The sequence below is a fragment of the Epinephelus moara genome, chromosome 23, assembly GCF_006386435.1.
Source record: "Epinephelus moara isolate mb chromosome 23, YSFRI_EMoa_1.0, whole genome shotgun sequence".
In the NCBI taxonomy this organism is placed as follows: Eukaryota; Metazoa; Chordata; class Actinopteri; order Perciformes; family Serranidae; genus Epinephelus; species Epinephelus moara.
The window spans coordinates 7,746,879-7,762,673 of NC_065528.1; the positions used below are offsets into that span (position 1 = coordinate 7,746,879).

General features: G+C 39.1%; 1 protein-coding gene across 1 annotated transcript in view; it reads right to left on the reverse strand.

The window, feature by feature from the left end:
* Positions 1–15,795, reverse strand: part of ano2b (anoctamin 2b) — a 119,438-nt gene that overhangs the window by 17,811 nt on the left and 85,832 nt on the right. Inside the window, exons 24-26 of the mRNA XM_050036193.1 lie at positions 12,222–12,374; positions 10,291–10,343; positions 8,634–8,812 (exon numbers count right to left, since the gene is read on the reverse strand). Of these exons, the coding sequence (XP_049892150.1) occupies positions 8,634–8,812; positions 10,291–10,343; positions 12,222–12,374 (385 nt within the window). The remainder of the gene's footprint in view (positions 1–8,633; positions 8,813–10,290; positions 10,344–12,221; positions 12,375–15,795) is intronic.

Below are 15,795 nucleotides of genomic sequence, written 5' to 3' on the forward strand. Positions count from 1 at the left end.
CTGGCGAGATATATTTCGGCTGCGCTTTGGAAAGCAGAGCTAGATGGTAAACAAACATGGCACCACACCGGTAAGGTAAGACAACACGTTTACATGTCGTTTTCTGTATGTTCTCTGACATTTATCCTAACGATATGAGGCGGTCTTTGTGAAAAAAAAAAAAGCTTGTTTAGTGGACTAACTTTGCACTTGAAGTATGCCCGTTCACTTACATTTTAACAGGTCTGATGCTACGGCTCTATCTAGGCTAACAGCTAACATGCTAACTATTATTTTTATGTCACTAGTCACACGAAACAAATTTAGGACGATGGGAGACGGGTTGAAATAAACCGAAATTTCCCTTTAAGAGTACTGTTTGCGGTGCAAACGCTAGGGTCTAGATATCATGTCTGAAGGGCTACTTTTGGTTCCAAAGGTACCATACTGAAAGCGTTTGGTGGAGACGGGGCTTTAGTGACTTTGGTGATCACCTGACTTTACCTCTAGTGCCACCATTAAGTTGATATGTCTATTTTTTGGTGAAACGTCTCAACAGCTGTTGGATGGATGACACTTTGCACATAAATGTCCTTCTTAGGATAAACTGCAATAATGATATTCCCTCAAATTTTTATCAGAATTTCAATTTGTGCAATACTTTGGTTTATCACGGAACACCTGCAAAACTAATGACATCCCATCATGTACAACCATACTTTGTTTTGTGCCAATTACTGCTAAGTACATTACAACATTTCACCAGCTAAATAAAGCTCAAAGCCCAGCTGTTGCTGAGGACAGCCTGACAGAGCTGCCAGCTTGACTGTAGACTCAAAAACTTACAAGACTGATTCATCTCACTACTGTACATTCACATTTCCAAGGTTGTCCTGATGAACCCACCGCTGATGGGGGTGCTTTGTCATTTGTTCATTAATTCATGTTTCATGTGTAAGTCCTTCGACCCCACTTATAAAATCTTAATCAATCAAGGGCAATTGAAACATCTCACCTCTTTGCTTTAGCGCTGACATGCACAAAAAAGAATCTAGAGGTAAAGCTCAAAACTGTAGGGACATAAATTATCATACCCATCGAGACACCTTCATAATTCATGTAGGGTGACATATTTACTACCATTATGGTCCAATGTGTCTCTTATATTTAGTCATTCATATTTATTCCTAAACTCATCTTATTCCTGAACCAAATACACTGAATAAAGAAGAAAATATATTCTACTAATGCACCGAGGGGAAACATCCTGTAAGTAATGACATGATAATCCATCCCATAATTCCTTGGATATCACTTGACTGCGAAGTGATATAAGTTTAACCACAGCCAACTTCCTGTCAGCTCAGGGAACAAGCCCTGTCTTGACATTAGCAGGTAGAAGCCTAAAAGTCTGCTATCGTTATACTTTTTAAGGTTTTGTCCAAGGAGAGACTACGATTTCTTCAACATATAAATCCTTCTAATCACCAGGGTTTGTGGTTAACTCGGCCTGTGTCTTTTAATTCTGCCTAATTTATCTGTTTATGTTGCATGTGTGTTCTTTGCTTTCTGTAAATCACTGTGAAGCTCCCTTGGCTAAATATAATTTGATTTAAAACTAAGTGACGTCAGGGCATGTCAGGAATACAGAGAAAAAAGTATATTCCTGTGGGGAAACTGACTTTTCTCTTGCCCCCTTCACACGGAGGTCAGCCAAATGACAGTAGAGGCTGGTAGGAATTTAATATTTGCTCAATAGTACCTCAGCAGGGGCAATGACCTGTATCACCTTTAAAGATAAATAATTTTTGGAGAGAGTTATAGTGGTTATTTTGAATTTTCATGTCATGTAAAAGGCACCTTGAACAGTAAACAAGTTAACTAAGTGGTTCCCAACATTTTCCTTTACCCCTGATTAAGTGACATATTTTATGAATTTCATATTGTATTCAGTGTACAGCAATAAAAGTACAGAACAACAAATAAACTGTACAACTGACCCAAATATTGAACGCAACAACTGCAGAAAGTTTGGACGAATTTGGAGCAGATCCTGTCTTGTGAATTTTGCATCAAAGATGAGTTTTCCTGACATTTCTTAGGAACTTTTTATACAAGTCTCTGTCTGTATTATGGTTTTTTTTTTTTTTTTTTTTCAACTGTACATAATAGGCTTCTTTTTTGACAAATTCAGTATTAGCCCTTTGGTTGTTTTAACTGTGTTCCTTTCTAAAGCAGGACGAGGCAGTGTAGCAGAGAGTGAGGGCGCTGTGAACAAAGATTGTGTTTAGGTCTTCTATCTTTTATTTAGTTGTGTTCACAAAAATGAAATGCCGAGGCACAGATATATACTGAGGGTCAGGACCCCCAGGTGGGAACGAGTGAGCTAAGTAAACCTGCAAAAAAGGCAGGGCAAAGTCCTCTTAGCTGTCTTCTGAAACACGGCATTAAATGCAACAAGCAAATACATTTACTATAAGGAAGTCTTTTTAGTGTTTCTTAAACTTTTTCCAAATCCCTTGCCTGCTCATTTTACACAAAGCGTTAAAAATGTTTTTAAAGCAAGATAAGATAGCAGCAATTAAATTTTTTTTAAAGATTATTTTTTTCTGTCATTTTTGCTTTAATGAATAGGACAGCTAAGTGTGAGAGGGGGAGTGACATGCAGCAAAGGGCCACGAGCTGGAGTTGAGCTCAGGGCGCTGCAGCGAGGACGTAGCCTCTGTACATGGGGCGCCTGCTCTAACCACTAAGCCACCGTCGCCCCAGCAATTCACATTTACTATTATTCTTGATCTCATTCTGACAAGTATGTGAAGCAGGGATAAAGCTGCATTTCTTTGCAGAGTTAGCACGTTTATGAATTCCCTCCATATCCAATCAGCTGGTATTCAACGCTAGAGGCTGCGGGGGGCTACAAAATATCTGAGGGTCTGTCTATATCTTTATGAATTTTGAAAATTGACACAGGTTTAGGTCACAAAAACTTTGTTTTTTTTAAAACTTCTTTTAAAAGGTGCAGATTTGTCAAATAGCTGGTTATTTTGTATCCTTATGGACATATAAAGTAAAGCATTTGGGAAACGTCATCTCCTAAATCGCACGTGCCCATTGTTGCTTTGTGTAATGAGAATGCACCAGAAACAACAACAACAACAACAACAACAACAACAACAATGGTGGACTACCAGGTTGTTTGTGTTTTGTTAGCAGTGTTGCTGCACCACTTAACGGATGAATGGAGGCATCTGCTGCACCCAAACCTATATGATCCACCTCAGTGCTTACGGTTTAAAGTCTGCCAGAAACTATGGTTTTGGATCAGGCCCAGTCATACCGGCAGATGGTGAGACATTTTCAAGAGTAGTATTTTTGTTGATGAGGAGTGGAAGGAAAACTGTCACATGTCCAAAGTATCACTCTTAGACTCTCTGAGTGAGCTTCTTTGTCCTTACATGGAAGGGGAATCAACGGTGATGAGATATCTGGTAGATATCTGGCAGCTTGTAGACATTACTACCTATGTGAAGAGGGGAGACTGCAGCAGAGAGTCAGCAAGAGTTTGGGGTCTATTTTACCCAAAAAGTGTGGACTATGGTATTTTGTAAAATGAAGGTCATGTGGACAGATTTATTTTTAAACGGAGTTGGGAAATATCCAAGTTAAAGTGATCTTTAAACATGTAGACAGGGCCTGAGTAATGGTCATCTTTATTGGTTTATGCAAAAACAATCAATCATGGTCAGGAAATTGAACATTATTAAATCTCTGGATTGGCTATGGTCATGAGCTCTGGGTAGTGACTGACAGAGTATCACATTTATCAAAAGGATTTTTGCTTTCAACATTTCTCAAACTGATCTACTGCTGCTGTTTTGTTACTGCTGTACTTGATGATTGTATTATGTAATTTCTAGATTACTAATTTCCTTTCTTTGCTGCATCCCAAACCACCATTCGTGGCTGATATGAATTAAGTTTAAAGCTGGCCTTTAAAGAGTGACAGCTCATCCTTCTCTGGAAATCTTCTGAAACAAATTTCCTAACACTTTGACCACCAAGAAGAATTCATAGCTTTCCCACATTTTTATGGAGCACTGGACTAGCAATGAAAATACAGTAGAGAAACCATGTCTGCAGATATGTACAGTGATGCTCGGCCCACTGACGCAGAAACTGTCTTCAACTTCCTCACCCTGCTGTTTTTAAATGTATTTAAAGATTTAATACCTTAGTGGTTGGCCTCTGTCACACCACCCATCTATTTATCCATCCATCCAACAGCAGTGCTTCTCTACTTCCTTCCTCTCCTCTCTTATTTCTACTGAAATGTATGATTCCAGTGAATAATTTCCTGTGAGATGTTGGTGAAGATTCTCATTCATCCAGGTCATGGTAATCCTAAGTGCTATATCGAAGGCAACTGGACTTGCTCCAGTTTCTTGAAGACGTTTCACCTCTCATCCAAGAGGCTTCTTCAGTTCAAACTTACTGGTGGGGAGTCATAGGCTTTAACTCTGTGTGGGTTAACCAGGCTGTAAAATTCCCCATGTAAAAAGAAACAAACAAACAAAAAAAAACTATATAGAAATGAATGATATAGCAGGATAGGATTTCCAGTGAGAAAAATGCTGTCTTGACTTTGAGACTATCTTTACAGAGGAGCTGAGTACTGATAAAGAGCTTTGTCACATGGTGCAACTTAAAAGGACATTGTCTGCTGTACAGATTGTTGAGCCCCTTGAGGCAAATGTTTGATGTAAGGCATATGGATATACAGTATAAATAAAAGTGATTTAACTTGACTTTGTTAAGCTTTGCTGTTTGTCTTTTTCTGTATGTCTATTAGTGTGTAAGTTGATTGAGGGAAGCAAAAAACAAAGGCAAATTCCTTTTGTTTTTACATTTCAGGCCAGCATCCCAGTTGCCAGAATAAGATGTTGGTATTGCACTTTTCTGTAAACTACAGATTTGTTACATTTGTACTTTTCATATGTATTCTATCAACATTTGGAGGGAAGATGGATGGGGTGTCGCCTCGACTAGATACCTGTCAAGCTGCAGCTGCTTTGTAGCCCCTAAACACAGGTGTTTTTTAACGGCCCGCTGCTGTATTTGCACCGGCTATAGTGCCGTGAAAAGCATGCATTAAGAGCGTTCTTTTTACATAGACATCGCCAATTTCCGGCCAGGATTCCCTACCAAAAGTCATTGTTATTAAAGCCAAAACATGATCTTTTCCTAACCAAATTCACGTGGGTTTTACACCTAAACCTAACCACATGTAGAGTACAGTGTTGTTGAAACATAAAGATACAAAGTTTAAATGTGTGTGTAACATGATAATGTGAAAATGTAATGTATTTATGGTTTGCAGAAACACACTATGCCAAGATTTATTCTGGTGATTGGGTTGTAACTAATAAAGCTGATTCTAATGCAAAGAGACAATGCTTCAAACATGGATGTTGCTACAAAGAAGCTATAAATTCTAAAACATGGATGCTACACACATCTTTAGTGCGGCAGCACAGAAGGTCTGTGTGTATACAATGAGTACTGTGGTGAAGGTGGGCGCCAAAGATTTGTTTTACCAGTTCAGTCCTACCAAATGTCTCCCCTCCTGGTCCTGAATTATAATGTTAGATGATGGCAATAAAAGTGTTTTTGCATAACATAATGATGTCACAGTGAAGCTGACCTTTGACATTTTGGATATAATAATTTTATCCGATTTATCTTAGTTTATTCTGTTCGACATTTGAGTGAAATTTTGACATAATTAGCAAATGGATTCTTGAGTTATAGACAAAACGTGTTTTGTGAGGTGACAGTGATCTTTGAACACCAAAATCTGATCAGTTCATCCTTGAGTCTAAGTAGACATCTGTGCCAGATATAATCAAAGTACCTCCGGGTGTTCTTGGTCACAGTGACCTTGACCATTGACCACCAAAATCTGATTACTTCATCTTTGATGCCAAGTGGACATTTGTGCCAAATTTGAAAAAAGTCCCTCAAAGCTTTCCTGAGATATTGTGTTCACGAGAACCCGCCAGTCTGAAAACATAAAGGCTCTGCCCTCGGCTGTCGCCGGCATGGAGGCATAAAAAAGAAAGAAACGAACTGTCTGGAGCATCTGACATACTTTGAGTTACAGAGTTGAATCATTTGCCTTAAGCAGCTAATACACTGCCTGGATACAGTCTGTATATACACTATACAGCACCACACATGCCATTCCAGGAACATCCTCCGGCCAATTTCATGCTTATAAGCATTCAAGGGCGTTCAGTCTCTTGACGCGTTTCGGGCGTGACGTACCACACTACATTTGCACAAAGACTGTATTCTTGCATTGTAATTCTCGACTGTCTTATGTAACAGCAGGTTGACCTCTGTCTGTGGGTGCCGGCATCCATGACCTTTTCCTCTACAGCGCTTTATATTGATATTATGAAAGAGATGCTTGCCATTGGCATGAGTGAAAATGCGAAGATGATACAATAGTGCACTGTCTCTTGGAGCTAATGATTTCGAGCGTCATTGGAGCTGTGAAAAGAACTTTCACATCCGTTCTTGTTGTCTTAGGATTCAAAGGGACTTAGTAGTGTTTGAGTGAAGGTGTGAACGTCAGCCTTAACCCCATCTGCATCACCAACCAAAATCTGATATTTTGTCATCTTCCGTGTAATTCTCACATTCAGTGGCTGTTCACGACATTCGTGGCCAACTGAAAAAGCTGCAAACCTCACTAACAGCACAGTGCTCGATGAGACTGGTTGGACACCTCTAAAGTACGACCACGTAGGTCATGCACCACAAATGCAGAAATAATGACTCATATTTACTCGGAAGTCAGGCAATGTAGTATAAAGAGCAACAAAGTCTGCTTACCATTGGAGGGTGGGTGGATAGGTCAAGCAAACTCAGGACTTTAATATAGAGACCAGTGTTTCTGTCCTAAGTCAAACCAAAAGTCAACGTTAAGTTGTTTTAACAATATAACGTAGGTAGTCGATGTACATCACATTACCTTAGTATCAAACATACTTATCTAAAGCCAGTGCTTTATCTTTTTTCTAAACCTAACCAAGGAGTTTTTTGCCTCACCAAACTACGCGGTAGTAAAACACTCCTGTGGGACGTATTCAGAGGTAGGAACATACGACCTATGTTGTTGCATGGGCTGGAGGACTTATGCTCAACAATCTTAGGGGGAGAAAAAATTAAGAACTAAGTTTCTCTTCTTCCTACTTACATTAAGAAAATCTGAAAAATCATCAGCTCCATCCCTGCTCCAACACAGATTTGTGCAGTTTATTTGCTAAATGCAGAAAGACCTTTGCTCATCTATAATGAGATTTCCTGTGGGCATGAAATGCTTTGGTTTTAAAGTATATGCACAGTGTAAAAACCTATTATTAATCCCTTGCAAATGCCCAACCTGACCATACAGGTTTACCTGAATTAATGTAATCCCAGTCCACCATACAGGTTTGTGCACAATTCTCTAATTTGTTTATATCTACAAGTACTTCCTCAAGCAATTAGTAAAAGGAGTTAATACTCATAAAATGCATCAACTACAAATGCTGTGATACATTGCATTGGTTAATTGCTGTGCAATTCTCTATGTATATGTATCTGTCCTTATCAAATAAACATGAAAATGAAACTGCTCATACACATCACTGAATATGATACTATATTTTGCTTTATGCAGATGATATGTTATTATATGCATCAAATGCTGATATCTTAACTCCCACTGCACTCACTATAATTAAGTGTTTTAGTACTTTGTCAGGATACAAAGCCAGCTATGTCTATAGTTCTGCAACCATGGCTGCTTTATTACTCACTCTGCTATCACAAAAACACAATCTCCTGGATTGCTTTATGGCACAAAACAGAGACAGTGTTGTGTTCTTTAAGTGCAAAAAAAAAAATCAGAGATCTGGTGACAGCAAATGGTGAACAGTAAAGGGTTGTGATTATTCCATATTGCTTCTGTGTGAATGTAAGAAAGTGCATATGGTATTTAGGGTGTTGCCAAGAGCTCTCTCAATATGAATAAAGGCTTTTAAGGAGAGAAACAAATCAGTTGTAAATACAGTAGACATTAACTCAATGAACCAAAGAAGAAACAGAGACATCCCTCTGTCTAGCCTTGAAATTAATGTGACGATGGCAGCTATTCGTTGTTGATACAGACACTAAAGGGGTGTTTATGTATTTGTTAAGGTCTAAGCTTTAAGTTCTGTCAAAACAAAGTAATGCTGTTTTAGAAACTGAGACAAAATCCCCCAAACTAAATTCCTGTGATGTAAAAATAGATTAATCGACTTGACTGTTTCCTTGAATGCACACTAAGTACTCTACTGGCAATAAAAGGAAAGACATATCGGAAAACTAGAAAAAAACTTGGGCTGTGTGTGCAAGTAAGTGTGTGAGTATGAATACGCATATGTATATGAATATGCATCTATATTTCATGACAAGCGGCTTTTTTTTGATTAATGCTGATATTGATTTGTCATTTGTATTTAATGCCAGTCACAAAGGTAGTATAGAATATCATGATTGAAGTACTGTTCTCAATATCTTTACTTGTAAGTGTGTGCATGCATGCTTGTGAGTGTATTTTTTACCGGCAGACAGTGATATTTCCATGGTCTGAGTTCTGCGGTGCCGTGCCAGGTTTAAAGTTGGACACGTTGAAGTACGAGAGTGTGTGGTCGATGAAGCCGTGCATGGTGCCAGTCTGACTGAACATGTACTGGTATACGAGGCGAGGAATGAAGTCTGATGTGAACGAGATGACAAAGGCCTCCAGAGAGAAAGAGAGAGACAGAGAGAAAATGACACATTTTTCTGACATGAAAATTAATTTAAAAAAATGAATACACCATGAAACAATAGGCTTTATCTTGTTCTACTTGTGATTTGTCATATCTCTTCCTTCCCTTTATGTAAAAGAGTTGAAGGAGTTCAAACCTTATTTTCAGAGTTCAAAAGCACAGCTCCCATAAAATATTAATTTTAAAAATATTTCAGGAATGCACTGAAATGTATTCATTTAGTAATATTAAGTAAGGTCTGTAGAACTTATAAGATACATGCACAAAAGGGAAATTCTGCTCTAGGTTTTCCACTGCTTTTAAGCTCCTGGGCAGCTTAAGCGTTTGTGTATGTGTCCAATGCCCCATAGCGCTAGAATAAATAAAAACTCCTGCTGCTTGTTTTTCTGAATCCTACACAAATCTCTTTAGTATTAAAAGTAAACGGAATAGGATTTGGTTAGCTGGCCAAGGACAAATCCCAAGTAGAACTTTCCTGACTCCACAAATACAAAAACACCGTGACCTCTACAGATCAGCATGTTCAGGTGTTTCAGATGATTCTGGGATCTCACAGGGTCATCACGGATGACATCCCAGAGCAAACTGTGATTTTAACATCATCTTTACCATCTTAGTTAACCTCTGACCATAATTCCAGTCTGTGATGTTTGTGATTTAATAAACTCACCTTGTTTAGGTGGAGCCTTTGATCAGAATAGTCACTCTTATGACCCTTACTTATTACTTATTTGACTCACTTCTATAGTGAATTAATTAGTGAAAATAAACTATTCCCATTTTTCTCGGCCCCTTGGAATTCCCTCAAGGGCCCCTGGGGGTCCCACAACCCCTGGTTGAGAACCACTGTTCTAATAGTTCAAAACTGCTAGCTTACCTGAGCTAATTAATAAAATCTAACAACCAAAATCTTTTCAGATGGAGGTTATTGAAGCAATATTTTAATCAGATGGGGGTCTGTGACCTAATGTGATTCAATTTAATTAAATTTTCCTTTACAAGAAAAAGGCTGAGAACCACTGAGTTAGAACATGCCCTTCCTTCTGTGTAGTGATGCGGTTGGCAGGTGTGGGTCGGTAGACAGAAAATAGTTTCTACATTTTCTACATAACTTTTTCAAATGGATTTCTTTGGCACTTTGAGCACCACAAGCTGAGTCATTATATTTGAGAGAAGACAGACATCTCTATGTTCAATATCTCCAACGCTCAGCAACTCACACCAAAACAATCTCGATTGATAAATAGCACTACACGTAAGATGGAAAATATGTATCCTTGATACTGGGGAGAACTGTCCCTTTAAAGTGCTTTCTGTAGAACCTCAAATCCCTCACATTAAGTAGAGTACCTACTGTTGAATACATGCAATTCTTGTGCATAAATGTGCCTTTCTCCCTAATTCAATTAACAGATGGTATAAAGCAGTTCATTGCGTTAATACTTACATTTATGATGACTGAGAATTTTCCCATTCCACTCAGTATGTTGTACCATATACCTGTAGACAGAAGAGTAATAGAGAGACAAGGAGAGAAAATGGTTCAAGTGATTAGTTAGGACAAAATGTGTATTAAACAGTAAAAAAAAAGCCTGACAGCTGGTGGATTTGTTCTCAGAACTCTACATAAAGCATGCAACTCAAAAGCACAACTGCATTGTTGTTCTGCCCTTTGTGTGTGCAAAATTGTGTCCATGTTGTCACTCCCCAGCGTTTTCCTGACACTGCTCACTGGGAGGGAGCTGCTAGCTATGGTGGTGGACACAAAAACACGAAAACATGATACGCCCTATCTAGAGCCAGTGTTTGTCTTGTCCATTCTGAGGTACTGTAAAAACATGGCAGTGCAACAAGACGATCTTTGTACATGAGGACCTGCTCCCTATGTAGATATAAACGGCTCATTCTAAGGTAACAAAAACAGCAAGTCTTATTTTAAGGTGATAATACACTAAAGTAAATAAACTTATTAGGGGTGTAACGGTTTACAAAATTAACAGGTTTGATTGCGACTTGTGCTTCAGCTCATGCTTCGGCTGGGGGTCATGAGTGTTACTGTGCTACAGGATTTGCTGCTAAGAAGCGTTTGTAGCTGTGTGGTGGCTCTGTGTGGTTTTATCCACAGCTCTGTCACCACAATCCTCAAAATTCACAACAAAACTAAAATGGCTCCAAACACCAGACCTGTCGGTTATCAGAGGATTTTCTATTCCTGGTCTGGTAACGACCTTGTTAACCATCTTCCAACGAGCTAGCTTAGCGTAGCTGCCTCCCAGTGTGTCTCACTGCAGTAGAATGTTCTGGTTTGGGGATGGGAGGGGCAGACAGCATGTTTCCTTGTTGAGTGCAGTGGCACTGAGAACATTATCTTAAACACAGTTTAGGTTGTATATTTTCTTTCCCAAATGTAATAGGATAGTTAAGTGTATTGTTCGGTCTGTAATGCATACCCAACCAAAAGCCTCGTACCAGTGGTTCAATACGAATAAATGCTTTGTTACACTCCTAATTCTTATTATTTAATGTTCCATTTCTGCCAGCATATCCCCCTAAATCCTTCACACTGGACCTTAAAGTGACCACCAAAGTTATAACAATCCATCTTGAAGGGGGAAAATTAATCTTTCTACAAAATTTCATGGCAATCCATCCAGTAGTTGCTGAGGAATTTCAACTAAAACCACAAATATCAACTTCATACCAGGTTTCTCTTGAGAATGAGACCCCATGTCTCAATGAGATTACGTTTTTATATGAGGGTTAAATAAGACAAATGTTGGCTCTAGAGACAAAAAAACATGGGATCACCGCAGTGATTAGGATTCAGCCTCTGGGGGCAACATAAATGTCTGTACATAAACACATGGCAATCCACCAAAAGTTGTTGAGTTATTTTGGTCTGGACCACAGTGGTGAACAGACAGACGGACTTGACCCCACAACTGTGCTGCTAGCATGACATGCCGCTCTTCACGTTACCCAGATAAGTTCAAAGAGAAGGTCAGAACTGGAAGCATGACGTAACATGACTAAGCTAAACTTTGAAGTGGCGTCAGTTTGGTTTAGTGGAGAGTTTTGGTGTCCATTGATGTTTCAGATGCTCCTTTCCAAGGTTTTTTACTCTGACATGAAAGACATTATGGAGAAATATTCAATACATAATATTTTTAGGTTTTTTTTGGCGTATAAATAACAGATGTACTGGTCATTAGCAGCTTCCATCCAATCCTGTGCTGTATTGACTGGTAAAATGTCAGCATCTATAACGCATAACAAATCTTTCCACTGCCATTATTTGATATCTTATAGAACCCTCATTATATGGGAGAATGTGGTAGTATGAGTCAGCTGCGCTCTTTTTTTGTCACACTAGCTTACCAATGTCTTTAGCACGTACGGCGACAGGCCTGCGTAGCTCCGTAACAAACTTCTTGGCATCCAGTCTGATCTCGATGACGTTGTTGAGCAGAGCGAAGAGCGGAGCAAGTGGGAATGAAGCCACGAACAGAGAGACGAAACCAAACTGGATTACTGGAGAAAAGAGATAAACAATCATCAAACATCCTACAGTAGGTGTAGTCTTATTGAACGTCAATGCTGTAAGATATGTTTGAAAGTGAAAATGTATATGTCATAAATAGATGTTGTATAATTCAACAGATGAGACCATGGTGGGGATGTTGTACTAGCTTTTGAGTGCCTGGAATTGAAGGCCATGTCTGCTCCACGCCCTCCGTACACTTACACTGGCACACAAATGGATACAGTAAATTAGGAACATATGCACGAGATCAATAACAACACAACATGAACATCCTGTTTTGTTTTTGTTGTTTTGCATTTCTAACATTGTTTCTTATCATAATTATGCTGATGACATTCAAATGTACATATCTGTATCCAAAATGAGTGCGGACCCACAGCCTCCAGCTGCTGCTGGAGTCCTCACAAACACACAATTATCACTCGTTAAAATTCCATTGAAAGAATTTCTGTAATTGGCTTTATGACTGACATAGAGATGATCCAAGTAACAATTTTCCACTGCAGGGCACGCTTTAAACAAAGACTTTCTTCAAGTTTTTACTGCAGCATGATGGAGAAAAACAAATCACATGCTTGTGAGGTTCAAGTTTACGTCATAGTAGTATCATGTGTGTCTAGTACTGTCCTGCTGTAAACATTAGAAAATGTTTATACCTCTGTGACTGCCTTGCAGCAGAGTTTTCAGACAGTGGCAATGATTGATTATCACTTTATCCTTTCTCCATCTTTATTTCAAACCACATCCCAGTGAGGTTACCCTAAACTCAGGCCAACTTTGAAGGTTGGTTGGTACTTCCAAAATTTTGTTAAAAGCAAATTTGTTAAAGAGACATATTGGATCCACCTGACAATGAAGTGGAGATCTGAAGTTCATTTTTAAGGTAACTCCAGGAGCATCAACACCTTATGTGAGAGTCATGCACCAGAAGTTGGATGTATTTATTTTAGGGCTGTCAAAATGCCTCAACTGAAAGTAACTGAATCCGCTTTTTGCGGCTGGTACCTCCCGTCTACAATGGGCTTGAGACATGCCCTTGTTGAGGACTTGACTCAGATTAATCTGATCCTGTTTGATTCGGCGGTGGGAACCTCTTGTGACCGTATGCCTTTGCTGATGTCGTCCCCAGCAGGATTTGTAGCCTGGACCTTCCACGTGGAAGACAAGTGCTCTAACCACTACACTAATTCATCTCAGAAAAAAAATAACACACTAAAAACATTAACACTGATTAATCCCGTTCAGTGGTGCTCTTTGACACGGTGCATCATTGAAGGCCACAGTGGCTTTGTCACATGATGGAGGCAGACGAGAAGACGCTGCTTGATCCCATGAATGGAGCATTTACGTTTAAAAATCAGTTTAGATTAAGCCCTAGTATATTTGTTATCACATTTATGTTATTTCTCGTACTTTGTCCATTATGGTTAAAATAGTAATACAAAATAATTATAATGTGAGAGAATTGTTTAATAATATACAATATCCTCCATGTTTAGAAAATGGTAAATATCATGAAAAGTACACTACAATCAACAGTGTTCATTTAAAGTAGCATAGGCAGGATTTTTTGTGGCATCATTGGGCGAAAATCCCTTAAAAACCTTTGAGAATGTTGTAAATCAAGTGGTCAAATTGAAAAATAGACTTCTGCACCTACTCTTCGCTGTTTTTAGGCTTTAGAAAATCTAGCGTTCGTACTAGCTCTTTGTGTGCAAATGCGTGGATGTCCGGTGGGAGTGGCTTAGGACAGACAGTTGAGAGCTGCAGGAAATGCCTGTTTTTTTTTCAAATTCTGTATTTTTTGTTTGTTTGTTTGTTTGTTTTTTAACCTTTTCTAGAAAATAGCCTATTGCAGCTTTAAAAGCACTGATGGTAAAAATTACTGCTTTTAAAAGCAAGGAGATCAATGGATGATTTACTGCTTGTGGTGTAGAGTTTTTCCTTTACTTGCCATAGATACTAGATTACAGTAGTTTCCACTGGGTGCATTTTCTACATCAACAAAACCATTGAAATACGATATCTAAAAACGTTTGCTGATGTCTGGTTTTCTGAAAAATGCAACATGGCAGACTGCATGCAGTGAATGGTGTTATGCTACAGGACGTCAGAATGCCCACAATGAGAAAGGTTTACTTAATTATAAATGCTTTGTAAGATTCAAGCTAACTTCCTGTGTTTCAAGCAACACCTCTGTACAAGGCTGCAGCTTTTTCTTGGAAAAGAACCACTTATACCATCCATTTCTGCTGTTTGCCAGCATAAGAGAGCTTGTCATGTGAGACAGGAATTCACAACATTGGAAACACAAATTTTAAGCTGCCACTAAGACGCTAACAGATTGACGTTTCTGAATGGTCATTTGTCTGGTCAGGAGTCGCACTGTCTGTTCAGGCTCGCTCAGTGGTTCAAATGATGCCTTTTAAGGTTAAACACTCCACTGCACCAGCTAAACTGGGACTTTTTATGATTAGGAAGTGTGTGGAACTATGTGTGTGTGTTATGTAAGTCAGTCTGATTAGATAAGCCACAGACACAACATCCATGACTGATAATTAAAAGTAAAGTTGACAAGAATTTATTGTAGAGAACATCAAAATCACACACGCAAATGCTGGGTATTAGTATTAAAGGGCTGCTGGCAGCAGCTTCTTTACTCACAACCGCCGACTAAAATAGCAGTTCAATAATCAGAACCGGGGTGCCTTAAAGATTTGTCTAGGCTTGCCACACCAGCTTCCCTTTGACCACAGAACGGTTCGACATAAGCTGCAGTAAGGCTGCTCTGGAACTAGTGGGGAATCAGCTTTTTGTCTGAGGACACTAGACATGGGCAGAGTATGAGACAATGGGCCCCTGGGCACAGAAATGCAAAAGGCCCCACCACCTCTCTAAAACAGGAGTGAGGCGCACAAACTTTGCGGTGGGTCTGCCTCTCTTTTATAGTTTTTCAGCTCTCTGTAGTCTTCATGTATCTTTGTGGTCCTGTCTCTTTGAAGTTGTTTTGCGTATCCTCATTTGTGTCTCTTTGTAGTGATTTTGTGTCTTCTTTGGTCATTTTGTGTCTCTTTGGGGTCATTTTGCATCTCTTTGACGTCGTTTTGTGTCACTTTGGGGTTGTTTTGTTTCTCTTTGTGGTGGTTTTGTGTCTCTCTGTAGTCATTTTGTGTCTCTTTGTGGTTGTTTTGTGTCTCTTTGTGGTCATTTTGTGTCTTTTTGTAATCATTTTGTTTCTCTTTGTGGTGGTTTTGTGTCTCTCTGTAGTCATTTTGTGTCTCTTTGAGGTTGTTTTGCGTCTCTTTGTGGTCATTTTTGTGTCTCTTTGAAGTTGTTTTGTGGCTCTCTGTAATCATGTTATGTCTTTTTTGGTCATTATGTGTCCTTGTAGTCATACTGTGTCTCTTT